The sequence below is a fragment of the Dromiciops gliroides genome, chromosome 5 (assembly GCF_019393635.1).
Source record: "Dromiciops gliroides isolate mDroGli1 chromosome 5, mDroGli1.pri, whole genome shotgun sequence".
Taxonomy (NCBI): Eukaryota; Metazoa; Chordata; class Mammalia; order Microbiotheria; family Microbiotheriidae; genus Dromiciops; species Dromiciops gliroides.
The window spans coordinates 41,862,619-41,884,935 of NC_057865.1; the positions used below are offsets into that span (position 1 = coordinate 41,862,619).

The window sequence follows — 22,317 nt, forward strand, 5'->3', positions numbered from 1 at the left end:
GGTCTCCTCATCTATAAAATGGGTTTAAGAATGGCACCTACCTCCCAGATTCAGTATGAGAATCACATGAAATAATATCTGTAAAATTCTTAGCACAGTGCCTGGCACATAGTAGGCACTTAATAAATGCTTATTCTTCCACTCTCCTCTCCCTTCCTTTCACCCATGCTCACTGTGCAATAGTAGCTTTGTGCAAAACCTGTGGGTGCTAAATATTCTGGTAAGGAAAAGGGTCTGGTGGCAGTGATGTCATCTTTCCTGCACCAAGGACAGCTCTTTGCCCGTTGAATTGCTGTAGCGAATGCAGCAAGTGAGGACCCGATTGGTGGGATGCCTTTTTGTGTTTGGTTCCTCAGGAAGATAGACACAGTCCCAGTGATTATAAGGAGAATCTCGGTCTTATGGAATGTTAGAGTCATAAGGGCCCAAGTGATCAGAAGCAAAACCTGAGGCCCAGAAGAGTCCTTGGACTTGCCCAGAACCAAACTGATTCTAGGGGCAGAGTGAGGGCTTGGAGATACTAAGTTATGTGCCCGTGGTCACACAGCTACTAAGTGTCTGAACCCAAGCCTTGGATTCTACATCTGCCCCTTACCACTGCCTCTGGAGTCCAGAGACCTGAGCTTGAGCCCCAGCTTAGCCTCTTATAATTGTGTGACCATGGCCAAGTCACCCTACCCCTCTTAAGTCTCAGTTTGCCCGAGAAAGGACAAAAGGAAGCAAGAAAAGGAGAGAGACAGAGAAAGGGAAAGGGAAAGAAGAGAGGGAAATATGGAAGGAACAAAGAAGAGAGGGAAATATGGAAGAAACAAAGAAAGAAGGAAGGCAAGAAAGAGAGAGAAAGGGAAAGAAGAGAGGGAAATATGGAAGGAACAAAGAAAGAAGGAAGGCAAGAAAGAAAGGGAAAGAAGGAGAAAAGAAAGCAAAGAAGAAAGGTAAATAAGGAAGGAGAGAGAGGGGGAGGAAAGAAAGATAATATGATAGAACTTTCCCTATCCATTTTCCAGAATTTGGGGGAAGATTAGTTGAGGTCCTATACAGAAATTTCTTTGTAAACCAAGAAGTATCATATGAAGGCAAGCTGTTGTCATAAGTGATACTGTGGACTTCTACAATGGGAAAAATCTTGTCTTAGATGTATTATGTCCAACTAAGCATATTGTAACAACACAACTCATTGGCAAAAGAAATATTTCATAACAGGACTGAATCAGGCAGCTAGGTGGTGCAGTGGATAAAGCACTGGCTCTGGATTCAGGAGGACCTGAGTTCAAATCCGACCTCAGACACTTGACACTTACTAGCTGTGTGACCCTGGGCAAGTTACTTAACCCTCACTGCCCCGAAAAAAAAAAAAAAAGTCATAACAGGACTGAGTCAGGCTGGATGTCTCTTTTTTCCCCTCTTAATCACAAGAAGCATTTTGTAGCACCAACTGACATGAGGTTCTGTATGTTATTTCATAAAGCAACAGAACATGAGTGGCCTTCTAAAAGTAAAATTCAGGACACTTCTGTCATTTAACTTACTCTTTTTTTTTTTTGGTGGGGCAATGAGGGTTAAGTGACTTGCCCAGGGTCACACAGCTAGTGTCAAGTGTCTGACGTTGGATTTGAACTCAGGTCCTCCTGAATCCAGGATGGGTGCTTTATCCACTGTGCCACCTAGCTGCCCCTATTTAACTTACTCTTAGAGAGTTGTCCTTCATTTGCTGATGAAATCCTTCCATACAGGGGCATCATTTGAATTCACCCTTACTTTATAGTCATTATAATTGAGCATGGACAGGATTTTCTGAGTTCTCCTTCATCATGCTGTGCAGATCCATCACTAAGACTCTCCTACCTTTCCCTCAAGTTTGTGTATGTATCTGCCTCACCTGAGAAATTAACCCCAAATCTTCAGTGCTTCAGCCCCATGATCAGAAAGACCTTTCAGCTCTGGTTGATGTCTAAGAAAACCATCGTTAAAATGGCCAAGTTTAAGAACTGTGCTTCTTCCAGTCTTCTAGTCTCCTTCTCACTGGTACTGGTTTAATTTATCAGTTCTTTCTGTCTCTCTCCTCCATGCTTTGTACAGCATGGCCCTGTGACTCTTCTCCTCTATACCTCAGAATCCCTAGCTTTTTTCAGGTTCAGCAGAGGCCATCCCCCATAACTAGAATAATCTCCTCCTTCACCTCCACCTCTCAAGAACTTTCATTCCTTCAAAAGTCAGCCCAGGTGCTGTCTCCTATGTGAATCTGTCCTTGACATCCCTAGTTTAGGAGTGCTTAGCCTTTCCTGTGTGATCCCTTTTTAGGAGTTTATAAAGTCTATGGACCCCTTTGCAAGGTAATATTTTAACTGCATCAAAAAAAAATCCATAGAATTAGGAAACCAATTGTCCTGTAGTATTATTATCAATTTTAAAAAACCCACACAAGTTCTTATATCCCCCCCAGGTTGACTCCTCCCAGTTGTTAATATTTTCTCTCTTCTCAAATTATCTTAATCAGTTTACATGTTTATTCTTTACCTCCATTAGAATGTAAACTCGTAGAGGGCAGGGAATGTTTTATTCCTATTAAATTGTGCGTGACTATGCTAGAGCATTGAGAGAGAGAGAGAGAGAGAGAGGCAAAAAGGAATAAGAAACAGTCTCCAGAGTAAGAGGAAAGGTGGGGGTTGGGTTGGGTTGGGTTGTACCTCTCCATTCTACTGGTTTGCTATGGAAACAAAAAAGTAACTCACCAGACTCTCCCTTGGTGCTGATGCTCAGTCAGTTTGTTATCAGAGATAAGCTCATAGCACAGCCTCTGCACCTCAGTGGATGTGGTCTCACTAGGCTTCTGACTAATTTCTTTTATGCCAGAAGCCTTGGGTTGGCCATGGAACCTGAAGGTCTTGCCCCTCCCACTTGTCTGCCCATGACCAATCTGGATCCAGATGAGCCAGAGAGCCTGCACCTCTCTGCCCAAGTCAGTTAACTCTTTTTGAATTTCAGTTTCCCCAGGTGTAAAATAGTAGGGTTGTAAGGGGGTTGGTGGTCATGACTGCCCCACCTTCCTCACAGGGTGGTTGTTGAAACCAAATCAAGTAATTTCTGTGAAAGTGTCAGTCAACAAGCCTTTGTGAAGCACTTATGTGTCAGGCACTGTGCTGAGTGCTAGAATACAAAGAAAGGTAACAACGTGGTCCCTGTCCTCAGGAAGCTCAAACTCTAATGGGTGAGAAATCCTGTGAATAATGTTAGGTGGGTATAAGATATATATGATGAAAATTGAAGAGTCTCAGAGAGAAGGTACTAGTAAGGAACTGGGAGGCAGCAGGAAAGACTTCCTGCAGAAGATGGGATTCGAGTTGGATCTTAAGGGAAGATAAGAGGCACAAAGGCACAGAGAGAGGTGAGAAATAGAGGGCTGTGTTTAGGAAACAGTAATTGGGCATTTGGGGTGCTAGGTAACAGTGGATAGAGCACCTGGCCTGGACTCAGGAAAACTCATCTTCCTGAGGTCAGATCCAGCCTTGGACACTTACTAGCTGTGTGACCTTGAGCAAGTCACTTCACCCTGTTGACCTCAGTTTCCTCATCTGTGAATTGGTCTGGAGAAGGAAATGGCAAATGACTTGAGTATCTTTGCCAAGAAAACCCCAGATGGTGTCACAAAGAATCAGACACGATAGGGAAAAATGACTGAACGACAACAATTCGGCATTCAATGGGAACATAGAATACATGAAGGGAAGTCATGTAAGGATAGTCCTGGAAAGGTTGATTGGAGCTAGATTGTAAAGTGTCCAACTGAGGAGCGTGCATTTTATGTACGGGAGATGAGAGCACAGTGGGGAAAATAATGCACTTGGGGTCAGAATTCCTGGGTTCAAATTCCTGGTCTGCTCCTTGCTCCCTGTGTGACCTTGAGCAGGCGCCTAAGCTCCCTGGGCCTCACAGTCCTCATATATAAAGTGAGGGGACTGTTCTAGAGAGCTTCTGCGGTCCCTCCTGCCTCTACATTTGTATTCCTCTAATGACCCACCAAAGACCCCTGAGCAGCAGAGTGAGTGACCTTGTCAGACTTTTGCTTTAAAAAGAGTATTTTGGCAACAGAGGAGATGACGCATTAAAGAGGGGAGAGGTGAGAAGCAGGAGGCTGTATCCTTAGAACAAGGAAGAAGAGGTGAGGGCCTGAACTAAGGCTGTGGCAGTGTAAGTAGGGAGAAGAAATGCCTGGGAGCTAAGTGTTGGAGGGAACCGATTGTCTATCCTGGGGGTTGGGGGTGGGGAGAATGAAGAAGAGGGAAGTCACAATTGACACTAAGATTTCAAACCTGGATAACTAGAAGGACGGGAGAGGAAGGCTGGTGCAGTGGAAAAGGTTCTAGATTTGGAGTTAGAAGGCAGAGCTGGGTTCAAATCCTAGCTTTCCTTCTTATTCCTACTAGATGTCTTTGGGAAGGTTATTTAACATTCTAGGCCACAGTTTCTTTATTTGTAAGGGGAGGGAGAGGTTGGACTAGATGACTTTTTTTTTTTTAATGTATGAGGTATTTTATTTTTTCCGTTACATGTAAAGATAGTTCTCAACTTTTGTTTATACATGCTTTACAATTTCAGATTTTTCTCCCTCCCTCCCGTCCCTCCCCTCCCTCCCTCCCCCCTCCCCTAGACAGCAGGTAATCTGATATAGGTTATATCTATATATCTCTATGCATATACATATATATATATACACACACATATATATACACATAATAACATTAATCCTATTTCTGCATTAATCCTGTTACAAGAGAAAGAATCAGAGCAGTGATGCAAAACCTCAAAATAGAAAAAAAAAACAACAGCACCCAAAACAAAAGAAATAATATGGTTCAATCAGCATCTATACTCCACAGTTCTTTCTTTCTTTTTTTTTCCTGGATTTAGAGATCCTCTTCTATCATGAGTTCCCTGGAACTCTTCTGTACCACTGCATTGGTGAGAAGAATATATGGACTAGATGACTTTTAAGTTTCCTTTACAGCTCTAATCCACGTTTCTGTTTGTTGTTTGTTTTTTGTTCATTTTTTTGTGGGGCAATGAGGGTTAAGTGACTTGCCTAGGGACACGCAACTAGGACGTGTCAAGTATCTGAAGCCAGATTTGAACTCAGGTCCTCCTGAATCCAGGGCCGGTGCTTATTCACTGCACCACCTAGCTGCCCTTCTAATCCACGTTTCTAAAATTCTAATTGGCTGGTTTCAAGAAGGAGTAGGTGGGGAGAGGGGGTGATGAGGCCTGATTTGGGCATGTTGAATGGGAGATGTCCAATAGGCAAGCTGGTGGTATGGGATCAGAGTTTAACATAGACTTAGACTAGTCAACCCTCTGGACCACCAAGCTCCCTTCTAGTTCTAAATCTTATCCTCTCAGCAAAGTGAGTTGGCCTGAAAGAGGGTCAATAGTCTCCCAGGGCAATAGACCCCATTTGCTGCTTCTTATTGGTAACTGCCATGGGAACATAGGTGATAAGTAGTGAAGCCTGGATTTGCAGCAATGCTTCCAATGTCGCTCTTATTGGTTGTCCATCTTTTTTCATAGATGGTTTGGTTCAAGTTTGCAGGGTACGTCATTTTGGACTGCTTCTTAAGCTTCTCTTCAGAATATATTATTTCATTCCCATCTGTGGATTCTGGTGGGTACAGAGTAGTCTTGTGTTATCATAATCCTTTCCTTTATATTTGAAGGTCTTTCTCCTGGTCGCTTGCAAAATTTTTTGTTTGTCATGAGAATTATTAAATTAACCAATATGAGTCTTAGAATTTGAAGCATAGTGTCTCTGTTTTCTGAATGTGATTTATGCATTCTTTTGGTCCTTTGCCTTCTGAATTCAGAGATTCTGAGCAGTTTTTGTGCATTATTTCTTCCACTGTGGTGGTCAGACTTTTTTTTAGTAGTCATGTTCTGATGGGAGGCCTATGATCCTAAGGCCTTAAATTGTCTCTATGCATCATATATTCAAGATACTTGTGTTTTGCTTGCATAGAGATATCTGGGTTTTTATTGTTATTGCTTTTCTTTTTCTAAATTGTCCTTCACTTCAATATATTAGTATTCCCAGACTACTTCTTTGGAGAGACTTAACCCTGTGAATTCAAGTTTTTCTCTTCTATTAATTATTTCTGCTTCATTAAATCATAAATACTGCCATTTGATCCCATCTAATTTCTCTCAGAATTCTGAATTCTTTCTTAAATCATTTTGGAATGTTCTGATGTTCCATGCCCTCTTGTGAATTCACAGGGTTCTGTGTCTTATCACTGTTGGCTCAGTTTCCTTTGTGTTGTGATATTTATTTAGAAACATTTGCAGTATCTTATTAATTGATCAGCTTATCCTCTAGATTTTGGTGGGGGGCAGTGGGGGTTAGGTGACTTACCCAGGGTCACACAGATTTTTAACTGAATTTTCTCCTAAAATATTTGGAGTTTTGGGTCTTTTTTCATTTATTTCCTTGTCACTAATTTTTCTGATTTCTTCTCTTTTAATGTTAGATTTACCCCAGGGATCTCAGAAATGTCTCAACCTCCTCCTACATTGGGAAATTTACTTATAACCAGCCTCTGTGCTTCCCCCAAGTAACATCAGGGAAAGCAGGATGGGGCCCACCTGGATGCTAGTACTCTTTCCTTCAGGCCCAGTGTAATGCCATGATCTGGTTCCCTGCTCCAGTGCTCTCTGTTCTTTAATTCTCTTCATGGTTAGTCAGAATCTGTCCCTTTTTAAAGTTTAGGGGAGAGTGGAATGGATGTTCAGGGCAGAGTTTCTGCCACCTTCAGGTTCTCTAGCCCAGGAGCTTGTCCAGGCAAAGGGTATTCTCTCGCTTCACAGACAATTTAGAAAAATGGAAGTCCTCTGGTTATTGCCACAGGATAATGGGGGAGGAGGATCCCTGAGTGAGTACAAAAGCACCAGCCCTTGGATTGTTTTGTGTACTCTGCCAGAGCAGGAAGGTTGTTGGGATGCAGGTGGGGACAGTTCCTTGAAAGCAGGGATTTTCATTTTTTGTCTTCTTTTCCCCAGCTCCTAGGACAATATCTGGCACCACAGTTCATCCCTTAATAGATGCTTGTTGATTATTTGAAAATGAAGATTCTGAGACCTTGCAGTTTCTTCAGTTATCTAAGAAAAGATTCAATTGCACGCTTCTCCAGGGAATTGTACAAGTGCTTATTAATGACACAAGACTGTCCAGTAAAAAATAAAGGCCCATCCTTTTTAATACCTTTGGCCTTTTGACAATGCCATTGAATTCCAGCTTCACGGGTCAGGAAAGAGTAAGGGAAGGGGAGAGGGAGGCAGGTAGACTCATCAGGGAGCCGCATTCTTAGGAAAGGAGGCAAGCTGGTCATTGGATAAGTCCACTCTCCGTTTCCCATCAGTGCCTCTGCTAGACGTCTCCCTCATGGAAAACATGGCTCCCCCGGGATAAGCTGGTCACCCAAAGTCTCATCCTCATGCAAACTGACTCCATTTTTTGACTCATAACACCTTCTCAGGTCCCTCATTTACCTCTCCCTTCCAATTGAAGGGCCAAAGCGGGGAGCCATGAATTCTTTTTTTGTTTTTGTTTTTGTTTTTTTAGCAGGGCACTGAAGGTAAAGTGATTTGCCCAGGGTCACACAGCTAATATATGCTGGTGCTTTATCCACTGTGTCACCTACCTGCCCCCAAGCCATGAATTCTTTCCAAAGCCTCCTCTATAAAGAGGGCTCTGAACTTTCCAGCTAACTCTCCATTTTCCATCAGTATATTTATTGAATTGAATTGAAATGGGATAGCTGATGTTCCTCAGGGTGAGGACTCCACTGGTATTCACAAAATATCAAGATATCTGAATGACCCCCACACATGGGTGGACATGGATGAGAGTTGCACAAGATGAGAAAGCAAAGACGGAAATCTGTACCATTGAGGACTACCCATCTTGATAAGATCACAAACCAATCAAGGTATTGAGATATACTATACTTGGCATAGTGCATAGAGCACTGGGCCTAGAATCAGGAAGACCTGAATTTAAATCTGACCTCAGACACACACTAGCTCTCAGACAAAAACTGCTGTCTGCCTCAGTTTCCTCACCTGTAAAATGGGGGTAAGAACAGCACCTACCTCCCAGGGTTGTTGTGAGCTCCAGATGAGAAGTGCCTCATGATGCTTACAAGCCTTAAAGTACTTATACACAAGCTCGCTGTTACCTAACAAAATAGAAAAATAATCTGGGGCTTTCATAAGCACCTAAAAAAAAGCTCGTCAGCAAGACCTGAAACCAACCGTCTTCCGGGCAGCCAGAAAATTTAAATAGTCGAAACTCCCCAACGTTCTAGTGAATGGAAGTTTTAATGAAATTATCAAGAGGCTAATTCATCTTGATTTAGGAGATGGGAGTGTTGGGGATTTGAGTCATGGCTGCATCTGGCAGGGGTCCCATTACCCACCCATCACCAGTAAATGGCTCCCTTCTCCAGTCCTTGCATGTGAGTCCAGCCCTTCTCTTCTCATCACTCTGCAGCCTACTCCCTATTTTAGCCTCACAAGGCTCTATGATTAGTCCTTGATTATTACTTTATTTACTAAGCACTTTCTTTGTACCAGGGATTATGCTAAACTCTGAGTATATAATTAGGAAAAAAAATAGTTCCTCCCCTCAAGGAGCTTACAATCTAAAGGAGAAAGGTAACATACAAAATGAAAAGCATGGTGGTGGCTGGGGCCACCAGGGGCATGATGTTCTATAGCGTGGAAACCAAGGAGAGCCACTGATGGAAAATGGAAAGTCTTCTTTGTAGAGGAGGCTTTGGAAAGAATTCATGGCTCCCCACTCTGGCCCTTTGATTAAACAAACAAACAAAAAAGGCTTATTCCATGCCAGATGACGAAGTGCCACCTTGCTGTTGGGTCTGGGTATGCAGAGGGAAGAACAGGGTAAATGTCCTTTATTAATAATGAATTGTTTTAGGCTCTTGGGAGGAACATGAAACAAGGTCGCTGGATGAGCAGCATCATTAGTGATGGGGCGACACCTAGTGGTCCTGCCTTCTATGTGCTGGATCAGTGATTTGTCCATGCCGTCCATCTGCCCAGTATGGTGGGGCCTTCCTCCGATCCAGTGCTTCCCAACCTTTTCAGACATGAGAGTCTCTTTTTAATGTCCCCTAATTTCACAGACCCTTCCCCCCACCACGTGATAGTGATTGTGCTATTAACATTAACACTTGCCCCCCTGTCTGGAAGAACCCAGAGTCACTTCAGAGTAGGGTTGTGAGTGGAGATCATATGCCTGTGATAATGATAGTCAATGGTTTACACATTGCTTCATGTGTTTTATCTCACCTGAGTCTCACAGTAACCCTGCGAGGTGGGGGACACAAGAATTATTCTCATTTTATTGATTAGGAAACTAATCAGGGTGATTAAGTGACTTGGCCTGGGTTACACAACGAATAAATATCAGAACTAGGACTCTGAGAAATCCTGATTTTCTGACTTCACATATAGGGCCTTTTACACACACACTTGCATGTCCATGTGGACACACACACACACACACACACACACACACACACACACACACTCCTATACAAAGTTCTGTACATCCTTAAAGTTTTGTAGTTTCGTATATTTCACTACTTCCACGAATCTATGATGTCATCAATGTGGGTCTTTTCTCCAGTGTTGCAGACTGAAATCCACCAGGGCCTTCTCATCCTATTCAGTTCTTGTCCTCCCATAAATCCTCCATGGGATTGTGCCCTAAGCGTGATGGTGGCCTTTTTCTAGGTGTCTTCACATACCCAATGCCTGTCTCCATCCTCACTATTGTGACTTTATCAGTCCTCCCTATTTCATACAGTTCTTGTATGATGTCTTTTATGCTAATTTTTACATTCTATTTTTCGTCAATTGACATATGCCTGCCTGGTGTTAGAAGATAGAAATTGAGTGAAATAAGAGAGAAATTAAGAATCTTAAAGAGGGCAGCTAGGTGGCACAGTGGATAAAACACTGGTGCTGGATTCAGGAGGACATGAGTTCAAATCCGGCCTCAAACACTTGACACTTGTTAGCTGTGTGACCATGGGCAAGTCACTTAACCCTCATTGCCCCACCAAAAAAACAAAAGAATCTAAAAGAATACCCATGCAGACATAATGGAGATCAAATGTGAGTAATATACAAAATGTATTTTACTTTGGAATAGAATCTGATATTAAATCACCCTTTCAGATTTTACCCTCATCACCTCCACCTTCCATGCATATGCCAGCCATCTTCCTCAATTTAATCCTTTTATTGTGACCTTTTTTGGAGAAGGAGCTGGTTGGGGAAAAATTCTGAGTAAGCTCAGTTATCTGTTTTATATATTTTCTGAATGCAGATAATGAGGAATTGGTTGTAATAGCAGTTGCAAGAACAATACGTATGGGATGGAAGGAGAGCAGAAAATGGACAAATGAGGATTTTCATTCTTTCAAAGTCCCTGACCTAGTGTTGCTAGCTTACATTATATATACTTTATATTATTATGTTTTATATCATTATATTTGTAAATTTATTATATCTTATTATTATACTTGTATATTTATAGTATTATATATTATATATGGTTTATATTTATATACATATATACTTGCTTTGTACTGTAAAGAAGCATGAAAGAAGAAAATAGAATGCAAAATGAAGGTTTAGAAAAAGAAAATATTAGACTCTAGTATTTTGAAGGACAAAAGTAAAAAGACAGACCAAACACTAGATGGGATGACAGTGAGGATGGATAAAGAAGGAAACAGATTTGTAAACTATTTTTGTGACTACAAGATTGCAGTCGTTACTGCAGGTGAATTTCTTCCGGTCCTAAATTTCTCCCACTGTTCCTTTTCACTACGATGCCACTACTATTTTGGTAGAATTGAAGGTGAAACCAAGTCAAATGAAATAAACAAACATTTATTAAGTGCCTACTATGTGTAAGGATACAAAGAAAGGGGGTAGTTAGGTGATGCAGTGGATAGAGCACCGGCCCTGGATTCAGGAGTACCCGAGTTCAAATCCAGCCTCAGACACTTGACACTTACTAGCTGTGTGACCCTGGGCAAGTCACTTAACCCCCATTGCCCCGCCAAAAAAAAAAAAAAAAAAGGATACAAAGAAAGGCAAAACCAGCCCCTGACCTCGAGAAGCTTACATTCTAACAGGGGAGACAGCGACTACGGACAAACAACCTATAAATAGGGTAAATGGCTGGTGATCCCAGGGTGGGTATTAGAAAAGGTTTTTTGAAGAATGTGAGATTTTGGCTAAGACTTGAGGGAAGTCTAGAGACAGAGCCGAAAAGGAAGGTATAGGTGATAGCCAGGGGAAATGCTCAGAGTCCAGAGATGGATTATCTCGAACCAGGAACAGAAAAGAAGCCAGAGTCGCCAGGCTATTGAGTATGTCAAAGGGAGTAAGGTAGATGAAAATTGGGAAGGCAGGAAGGGACCAGGTTATGACATGCTTTAGAAGTCAAACAGAAGATTTTATATATTTTTTATTATTATTATTATGATTTTTTTTTTTTGCAGGGCAATGAGGGTTAAGTGATTTGCCCAAGGTCACAAAGCTAGCAAGTGTCAAGTGTCTGAAGCTGGATTTGACCTCAGGTCCTCCTGAATCCAGGGCTGGTGCTTTATCTACTGTGCTACCTAGCTGTCCCCAGAAGATTTTATGTTTGATCCTGCGGGTCATAGGGAGCCACAGGGGTTTCTTGAGGGAGATGAAGGAAGACATTTTCAGATCTTTGTTTCAAGGCAATCAGTTTGGCAGCCGAGTGGAGGATGGGCTGGAAGAGGGAGATACTTCAGACGAGAAAACCAGCAGGCTATTGCAGGAGTCTCTGCAGTGTTAGAGGAGAGAAGAGGGTGACATATGGGAAATGTGATGGGGAAAGCATAGAAAGCGTGCCCGCTAAACTCCTAAAGTCATTGCCTCTTAAAAGTCCTCTCAGTTCCTTTTTTGTGTGTGTGTGTGTGAGGCAATTGGGGTTAAGCGACTTGCCTAGGGTCGCACAGCTAGTAAGTGTTAAGTGTCTAAGGCCGAATTTGAACTCAGGTGCTCCTGACTCCAGGGCCGGTGCTCTATCCATTGCGCCACCTAGCTGCCCACTGTCAGTTCATTTTTGAAACTCTTCTGTGCTCTCTCCAGGGAGTTGTAACTCTCCCTCTGGAGGAGCCATGACCCTGGGCTGTCTGATAATTAAAACCCATGGAGCTGACTGACTGTCTACACTGTGGAGAGCCACCTTCAGCATTAAGTAGACTACACAAAGAGTGGTCTGAGAGCCAGGATGAATGTGGAATTCTTTAGACACTTCTGATGATCTACTTTAAAGGAGAGGGCTTTCTGACTCATTGGCAGCAAAACCACAGGAGCGAATCGACCTAAACCCCTGGAATGTTGGCTGATACCAATGAATAAAGTGAAGGGAAAGACAAATGAAATATTAGGGAATATTAACAAGACACTGGCCTGAGGATGAGATTTACTGGTCTCTGGGATCACTAGTAAGAGGGATATGATAAAAATCATAACTGGTTGGGGACCTTGTTGTAAAACCCAACATGGAGCTTTCAAATTGCACAAAGGGATGGAGCCCTTCAGTGCCTAGTCCCTTACCTCCTTCCCTCCCAGAGATATTCTGAAGAATAGACATGCAGATTCTTCATCTGTGAAAGGAAATCCTATGTTTAGTTTTATTTATGGTGCAGATTGAAAAACAGACTCACATGTTATAGTGTCGTCGACAGGGTTGATTGATAATCAGCCTCCTCCAGCAAGCCTTCCCTGAAGCCCCCACTCCTCAGTGCTCTCCCTTTTTCCAGAGCATGTTACATTGACTTCTCTTTGTAAACATTACACTCCCTCCAGTAGAAGGCAATCCCTCTCTTTGAAAGAAGGAATTTATCTTCTCCTTGCCTAATGCAGTGGTTTGAACATGAGTAAGTGCATGTTGAATTGAATTAAATTGATCTTACTTAAGCCTCTCTGGTAGCTTATAAATAGACTCTACATCTGGGCTCAGAACTAACTGGACTTAATTCACTGCTCTGGCTTATTGCAACAATATCATGTTAATGTAATTCTGTAGTTATGGGGATGTTGGTCAATCAACATGTCCTTAACATTCAGCAGCTAGGTGGTGCAGTGGATAGAGCACTGGCCCTGGAATCAGGAGGACCTGAGCTCAAGTCTCACCTCAGACACTTACTAGCTGCATGACCCTGGGCAAGTCACTTAACCCCAATTGTCTTAAGCATTCAGGACCATCTCCACTGGACCCAGATGGCTCTGGAGGAGAGAGCGAGGCTGGTGACCTTGCACAGCCCTCCCTCACTTCAATCCAATTCACTGCAAGTCATGACATTACTTCCCCATGTGAGAAAGAAGGACAAAAACCCAACATCCAACGGAGCTGTTTGGGGTGCCCCTCTTCAAAGATGCCCAAAGCGTCATCGCAGTCAGGACTGGAGAAGATGTTGCTTTCTTAGAATGCAGCATTAGACGATGGCGCTCAACACACCTTACCAAGACAAAGGGATTCTCTTGTGTGTGTTTATGCCTGACTGGAGACCATTTTTGTGCTTTTGACCTCACAGGGACAGCATATCCAACTCTTTAACACCTGATGACTCCGAGGACATGCCCATAGGCCAGGACGCAGAGATCTGCCTGCTGAAGTCTGGAGAACTGATGTGAGTACCGATGCAGCGTGGCATTGGCCAGGTTGGAGTGCACTGAGGCGGGGAGGAGGGGACCCAAGGAGGAGCCCCACTTGGTTGGGACCGTACAGGCATTGATTCATTGGAGGTCAAAGATTATCGACAAGTTTACCTAATCTTGGCAACCTCGGGCAGTCCTTTCATTCTCGTGGCCCTTTCCTCAGCTGACACCCCCACAGAAATGCCAACATCTTTCTCTGGACCCTTCTTGCCCCTTCTCCCGTGTCCTTCCTTCCCTGCTGTTGCCTGACTGATGAGCTGAACTAGACCGAGAAATACAGAATGAGAACTTCATGGGAGAATTGCCTGTTTGCCCTGGTGACCCCAGTACTTGGGACCACCAAGAAGCCTTTTCCATAGATAAATGTCACTGTTTATATATGTCTCTTGGAGCCCTGAAGGCACGAGCATGGGAATAAACCTTACCCCCAGCTTTTAGGACACAAACTTTTGCCCTTTTTTAGCCCCCTTTAGAAATATGAGCAACGACATCCCCAAACTCCCTTTTCTTTCCTATATCCTTTTACACCATTGTAGAAACATAACTACTCTACATGGAAGGAGATCTTCTTGACTGTAAGACGGCTCCTCTACCCATTAGGCCATGTTGCCTCTCATTACGTATTATTGCTATTATGATTCCCATTTTACAGATTAGAACACTGAGGCTCAGAGAATGGCATGCCTATGATCATATAGTGTCATGGCATAAGTGAAAACCAAGGGGGCAGCTAGGTGGCGCAGTGGATAAAGCACCGACCCTGGAGTCAGGAGGACCTGAGTTCAAATTCGGCCTCAGACACTTGACACTTACTAGCTGTGTGACCCTGGGAAAGTCACTTAACCCCAATTGCCTCACCAAAAATAAATAAATAAATAAATAAATAAGTGAAAACCAGGTCCTCCAGCACTCCATCCACTAGCATTTGTAGTTGTGGCTCCCTCCCTATTCAGAATCTCTGCTAATTCAATGCTGTATCAGTATAGAATATTTACTTCAGATAAACCCTCTAAACTTATGGGAGAGGCCCCAGTAATACAACAAACATAACATCTTTAGGGTTAAGTTCTCTCTTTTTATTCCCCCCTTTTTTTTTTTTGGTGGGGCAATGAGGGTTAAGTGACTTGCTCAGGATCACATAGCTAGTAAATATCTGAGACTGGATATGAACTCAGGTCCTCCTGAATCCAAGGCCAGTGCTTTATCCACTGCACCACCTAGCTGTCTCCTATTCCACTTTTTAATATAACTTTTCTTTTTTGTTGTTCCTTATTTCCAAAAATCAAATGATGGGGTTAACTTTCCATCTTCTTGCCTACACAGAGAAGTATAAAGAGCTAGGAGAAATAAACTAAAGTCGGCTGGGGATCTAACTACCTTCCTCCCCCTCCAATCCCTACGTGCCTCCTTTTTCCCCATTACAATAGGGGCTAACTTTTTTGTGTGTTATGGACTCCTTAGGCAGTCTGGTGGAGACAATGGGCCTTTTCTCAGGATGATGAAAGAAACCAATTCTATTGGAATCATTTAAAAAATATTTCATGGACCTCAGGTTAAGAACCCCTGTGTTAGACTGTCAGCTGGCAAGAAGGGATGGTTTCAGTCTTTGTACTTGTCTCCCCAGCACCTGGCTCAGCTCCAGGCCACAGTAAGCACTTAATAAGTGCTTATTGATTCTTTTTTTTAATTATCAAAGTATTTTATTATTTTCCAGTTATATTTAGAGATAGTTTTCATAATTTGTTTTTATAAGATTTCTAGTTTCAAATTTTTCTCCTTCCCTTCCCTCCTTCCCCCCTTCCTCAAGACAGCAAGTAATATGATATAGGTTATATATGTACAATCACATTAAACATATTTCTGCATTAGTCTTGCTGTGAAAGAAGAATCAGAGCAAAAAGAAAAACCTCAAAAAAGAAAAATAATAGCACCAAAAACAAAAGAAATTGTATGGTTCAATATGCATCCATATTCCACAGTTCTTTTTTTTCTGGATTTGGAGAGCCTTTTCCATCATGAGTCCTTTGGAAATATCTTGTACCATTGTTTTGCTGAGAAGAATCGAGTCTATCACAGTTGATCAACACATAATGTTGATGATACTGTGTACAATGTTTTCCTGGTTCTGCTCATCTCACTCATCATCAGTTCATGCAAGTCTTTCCAGGTTTCTCTGAAATCCACCTACTCATCGTTTCTTACAGCAAAATAGTATTCCATTACATTCATATACCACAACTTGTTCAGCCATTTCCCAATTGATGGGCAGCCCCTCAATTTCTAATTCCTTGCCACCACAAAAAGAACAGCTATAAATATTTTTGTACATATGGGTCCTTTTCCCTTTTTTATGATCTCTTTGGGAAAAAGACCTAATAATGGTATTGCTGGGTCAAGGGGTAGTGCTTATTGATTTTTGATTGATTGGTTAATATAATCCCAATGACCACCCAAATAATTCCTACTTTACCAGAATCAGAAATTTTTCAGCTCCCAAAGGGTAAGAGTTTTCCTTTTGAAATCTTTGCTTGATCTTATTATTTTATGTACGTCAAGTAATTCCAATGTTAATAACAAGTTTATTTAAATAAAGTTCTTACCAAACTCCCCACAATCCCCCCTCTACCCTCCCACCCCCATCTAAAGTAAAGTAAAATAAAATCTCTACTTGGTGGGAAACAGTGGGCCCAAGACTTCTAGTTCTCCTCCTCTGCTGAATGGACAAGAGAGAGGTTGCTGGTAGCCACAGCTGGACATTGGTCACCCAGCTAACCCTATGCCCCACATCTTTCTTTCAGGATAAAATTACCCCTGACAGTGGATGAGATTTTAAATTTTGGGGAAGGCAACAGGGAGCTGTTTGTCAGATCCAGCACCTACAGCATCATCCCGATCACTGTGACTGAGACTGGCCTCACCATCAGCTGGGTCTTCTCCTCTGACCCCAAAAGCATATCATTCAGTGTGGTCTTCCAAGAATCCGAACAAGCCGCCCTGGATCAGTGTAAGGTGAGTGAGGGTCCTTCGGGGGGGCTACCCCATAACACAACAAATCCAGAGGTAAAACCCTCAGAAGTCTTGGTTTTTGGACAAGCTCCCTCCGGATCTTTCTGCCCCCAAAGCTGGCGGAACCACTTTTCCAGTTGGTAGCTCCCAGCCCGGTGTGTGCTGGTAGATATTTAACAGCTGGCTCTCTGGGAAAAAATGTTCACATAACACACTTTTGGACTTAATCTACATTATTCCCATTTTCCCCGTTCCTTTCATCCAGACATCAACAGAACAATAAACCAAGACCTCATTAGAAGTGTTTGCTCATTTCTGAGATGTCAGTGTTCATACTGAAAGTTTAACAGCATGTCCCTACCAGCTTGGTCCCTTGTCTGTGGTGCCACGGCAGCTCCTATTGTTATTTCCAGGCAAACCAGCAGGGGGCAGAAGGGAGCCACTTGTGTTCTGTGTTCTGGGCTGCTTGCACCGTGTGCTCAGACAGGCTTTTCATCCCAGCCGAGCCTCTTAACCCATCTGGAGTATGAGCAGTTGGTTATCCCCCCTCCCCAGAAATATAACATTGAAAAAACATCAGGGTGAAAAGGAAGTCCCAAAGCTTGTCTCAGCAGCTGATTCTACAAACTCACCCTCCAAGACAGGTCATGGAGTGACCTCCTTCTCCCATAGACCTTGTGATTCTGGGTCATTGAGAATCCTGGATCTATAGCAGGAAAGGACCTCAGGGGCTCTGGTTCCCAAACCCTTTATTTTACAGGTTCTCTGACTGCCAGAGCCAAAGCCCTTTCAGTCAGAAAGTCAGTCAACTAGCATTTATTAAGTACTACTATGTGTCAGGCACTCTGCTAAATGCTAGGGAGACAAAGAAAGGCAAAAAACAGCCCCTCATCTAAAAGGGAAAGACAATGTGTAAGCAACTGCAGAAATAAGATTGTTGTTCACTCATTTCAGTCGTCACGTCTGACTCTTTGTGACCCCATTTGGGGTTTTCTTGGTAGAGATATAGGAGTGGTTTGCCATTTCCTTCTTCAGCTCATTTGACAGATGAGGAAACTGAGGCAAACAGGGCTAAGTGACTTGCCCAGGGTCATACAGCTAGGAAGTGTCTGAAGCCAGATTTGAACTCAGGTTTTCCTGATTCTGTGACTGGCATTCTATCCACTGAGCCACCTAGCTTCCCCAAGAAGATGCGGACTAAGTTTGGGGGAGCCTCAGAGGGAAGACACTAAGATTTAGGAGGACCAAGATAGGCTTTTTTTCTGTGGTTCAGATCACTTTAAGACCACATTGCATTGTCTTTGTGCTCTATGTCTCCACTTGTGTTGTCGGGTCCCACCAGGAGGCCACCATGTTCTCTCCTCCTTTTGTGTCCCTTACGGCACCTCACACAGGGCCATGCCTGTGGTCAGTGCCTAACAAATATTATGAATTCTATCACTGAGATGATTAGTGTTTTCAGTCTTTTGTGGCAGTCAATAAATATGGTTAACTAATTGACTATGGATGAACCCTGGGGCACACTTCTGTAACATCATTTCTCCACCTGTGTCCATGAATTCCTATTGGCTTCAAGTGGATCTGCCTCCACCAAATGAGAGCTCTCCCTGACAGACCTGGGGTCTTGCCAATGACCAGTAGGTGAGGTCTGTTCACTCAAGCACAAGAGGAGTCAGGAGTTTTCCTCTTTCTTTAGTAGCCGTGCTTCTGAGTGATCTGGAGCCAGTTACCAACTTGGAAAACAATTTGGATGGAAAAAAAGAGTAGCTACCCAATCAAAATAGCCTTGAATAAACCAGAAATTCCCAGGTTTAAATAGGATGGGAGTGAGGGGGCCAATGCCAGGAGCTCACATATCAGATGGAGAGAAGGGTGAGGAAATGCCCCCTCCTGAGTGAAATAAACTATTAAGCACCTACTATGTGCCAGGTGCTGTCTTAAACCCTGGAGATATAGCAAGAGGCCAAGGCTAGCCCCTGTACTCAAGGAGCTCCCAGTCTAATGGTAGAGAGAACGTTCTCCCTCTTGCAGCCTGGCTTGTATTATTTATTTTCATCATAGTGTCGAGGTCTGACGGGCCAGCCCCATCATCCAATTGTTGTGGATTCTGAATTTGTGGAGCTTGAACACATTTTTCAAAGTACCTGATCTTTTCCTCAGCCATAGCCTCTTCTGATGCCCCATGGTCGTGTGAAGGTGACCCTGGCTCCTCAAAGGCTGTGTCACTGAAGTGCACACTCCGCAGAGGCTCCTGCTGTGGGCCCAGGGACAGGCCCTGTGTCTGTCTGCTGAGCCAGGCTCTTAGCGGTGTTCAGAGAGAGTCATCACCCGCCTCTTAGTCACTAGGCGCTTACTTTCTCGACCATGGCAGTTGCTGAAGGCCGTCTATAGAGGCATGGAGGGGTTTCCTTCTGCACTGTTGGAAGGTGTTAACCCACCCTCTAGTTCAGTCACAGATTCTTAAATGGTTGGAGTAATCATCTCTTAGAATAAGGTCTAATTCTAACTTGAATATCCTGGGATTTATTTATTTTCACTTGTTTTGTTTTTTGAGGCGGTTGGGGTTAAGTGACTTGTCCAGGGACACACAGCTAGTAACTGTCTGAGGCCAAATTTGAACCCAGGTCCTCCTGACTCCAGGGCCAGGACTCTATCCACTGCACTTAGGATTTATTTTTAATAAAATTAGAACCAAACATAGAAATTCTAACCAGATTAGAACCAGATATAGAAACTCAAGGATTCTTAGTATGGGAAGAAATGTCAGCAAGATTGTGTCCACTCTATGTGTATCTGTCTCTGATCTCACAGTCTGAGATGCTGCAAGCATTCTAGAAGAGAGTAAATCTCTTCTTGCTGCCTCACTAAGCCATGGCTTGAACCTCAGAATCCACATGGGCTTTTCTGGAGGTAAAATGTTTTTGGTTGAAAGGATTTGATTCTACTGTACAGTCTTTAATGAAAAGAAGCACACCTGAGTCTAGGAGTGAGGTATATTCTACCCAGGAAAAATCTCAGTTTTCTGGTTTTATGATCCTTCCCGAGTCCCCCAATTTGTGGCTATAATGTGTTGTGGCTAAACAGAAAAACTCACTAGCTGATGACCAACCTTTTGTGATGAACCTCTCCTTGATCCACGCTGGGCTTGTCCTTGCAAAACATTCAGTAGACCGGCATTTATTAAACACTTCTCATGTGCCCAGTACTGTGTTCATTATTGGAGATACAAAGAAATGGACAGGCTGTTGCCTGGGCCTGTTTCCAGCTTGGTGCGTAGGGCCTGCCACAAATCAAGTTTCATTAATGCAGCCTTCACAAAGCAGGGGCTCTTTCATGACATAATAAAGCAGGATTTTATTGGGAAAGTCTTTTGCTACCATTTTAGTGGGGGTGGGAGAATTTTTTTTTTTAATTAACAAAAATTGTATTTTCTCTCCCTTCTACCTCCCCCTTCCCATGGTCAAATAAAACAAAACAAAACCCTTGTAACAAATATACATAGTACATAAAAACAGATTCCCTCATTGGTCATGTCCCAAAGTAGACAGGTATCATTCTCTATCCAGAGTCTGGTGGATAGCTCACTCCCTCATAAATCATCTGGAATCATGGGTGGGTGTGGTGTCATCTTTCAGAATAGTTGTTCTTTACCATGTTGTTTTTATTGTATGTCTCCACTTTGTTCTGCTCACATGGCTCTTCATTAATTGATATGAGTCTTCCCAGATTTCCCTGAGACCATCTCTTTTGTAATTTCTTACAACCCAATAGAATTCCATTCTTTTCATATGCCATAATTTGTTCAGCCATTTCCCAATTGATGGGAAACTCTTTTAGCTTGCAGTTTAGTTACTCTCTCTCTCTCTCTCTCTCTCTCTCTCTCTCTCTCCCTCCTCCCTCCTTCCCTCTCCCTCTCTCCTTCCCTCCTTCCCTCCTCTCCTCCTTCCCCCCTCCCTGCCCTCCCTCCCTCTCTCTCCCTCCCTCCGTCTCCCCCTCCCTTCCTCCTCCACCCCGTCACATGCGTGCATGCACACACACACACACACACACACACACAGCTGCTATAAATATTCTTGTACATATGGGTCATTTTCCTCTTTCTTTGATCACTTTGCAGTATAGGCCTTATAGTGGTATTGTTGGGTCAAAGGGTATCCACAATTTAGACCCAACTCCCTAGTCCAAGCTGTGCTGCTTTCTAGCTTTGAGCAAATACCCATTTTCCTCATATATAAAATGTGGGGGATGGAGTAAAGGGTCTTTAAGACAACTGTATCCTAGCTTGACACCTTGTCTGAGACTATAGCATGTTCCAGCTCTGAAACTGGCCGTCACATCTTCTCTGGTTTGATTTTCAGGTTCTCATTCCCATGACCCGTTGCAATTCCCACCGTGAAAACATCAAAGGTCAGCTGAAGGTCAGGAATCCAGGGATCTACATCCTGATATTCGACAACACCTTCTCCAGGTAGGTGAAGTTTTTTCCCTGGGAATAATATTGAAGGCATTCTTACTTGTGTTGCCACAAGAGTGTTGTTGTCTGTCCTTCACTCTTGAAGAGGACCATGACATCAGGAGGTGCTGTCATGACTTGCAGTGAGTTGGATTTAAGCGAGAGAGGGCTGTGCAAAATCACCACCCTCACTCTCTCCTGGAGACAGCTGGATATGGGGTCAAGTGACTTGGCCAGGGTCACACAGCTATTAAGTGTCTGAGTTCAGATTTGAATTCAAGTCATCCTAACTCCAGGGCCAGTGCTCTATCCACTGTGCCACCTATCAGCTCCTACACTCTGCCCCAGTAGTGACACCCAGGGTGAAACCACACTGAGGCTGCACAGCCAAGTTCAAAATAAGCAGCTGCAAGGTGACTCCTCACCCCTGCATACCCGGGATATCCACATTCCTAAAGGGTCACATTCTAGCACAGGAATTAGGATAACCACCTCACCTCTTGGCTGCTACATGAGATGTGGGTAGTTAATGTCACTGTTAGATCAGTTACTTTTCTATTTTCCAAATACCTAAGTCAAGGGCTGGCAACTTTCCCAAAGTTCTGTGCCAAGTTCACGAGGAGGAAAAGGATGGGGGTGCTTGCCTGATGAGCCCCGATTTCAGCACAGACATCTTTGCTTATATACCCCAGGAGGAGACTCCCTGCAACCTTAGACTCCCACGATTAGATGCTCCTGATCCACCTGGGCAATAGCCAGTAGTGAGTAGATGGTAAGACAGCCCCCTTTCCTCCCTCTTCTCCTCCCATATGATCTTTGGCCTTCAAAAACACAAATACCCCAGGGAAGGGCTACACCTTAAGCCCCATTTGAGCTAATACCTCAGTTATCAGTTAACTCCTTAGCAAGAATTAAGCAGGAATGGGAAAACAAATGGTCTTCAGATTCAGTTTGGGAAGGCCTGGTACCCACCTACAACTTAAGATCACCTCTTGTGTGCACCACAGGTTGCCAACATCTGGCTTTAACCTCTGCTCCCATAGTTCAATGGAGGAATGCTCACCTGAGAGCTGGGG

At 43.3% G+C, this 22,317-nt stretch overlaps 1 protein-coding gene across 2 annotated transcripts in view; it reads left to right on the forward strand.

Annotated features, from left to right (window-relative positions):
• Nucleotides 1-22,317, forward strand: part of FYCO1 (FYVE and coiled-coil domain autophagy adaptor 1) — a 99,931-nt gene that overhangs the window by 71,187 nt on the left and 6,427 nt on the right. For both annotated transcript variants that reach the window (XM_043965173.1, XM_043965172.1), the window contains exons 15-17: nucleotides 13,659-13,754; nucleotides 16,581-16,791; nucleotides 21,147-21,256. In XM_043965173.1, coding sequence (XP_043821108.1) covers nucleotides 13,659-13,754; nucleotides 16,581-16,791; nucleotides 21,147-21,256 — 417 coding nt within the window. The remainder of the gene's footprint in view (nucleotides 1-13,658; nucleotides 13,755-16,580; nucleotides 16,792-21,146; nucleotides 21,257-22,317) is intronic.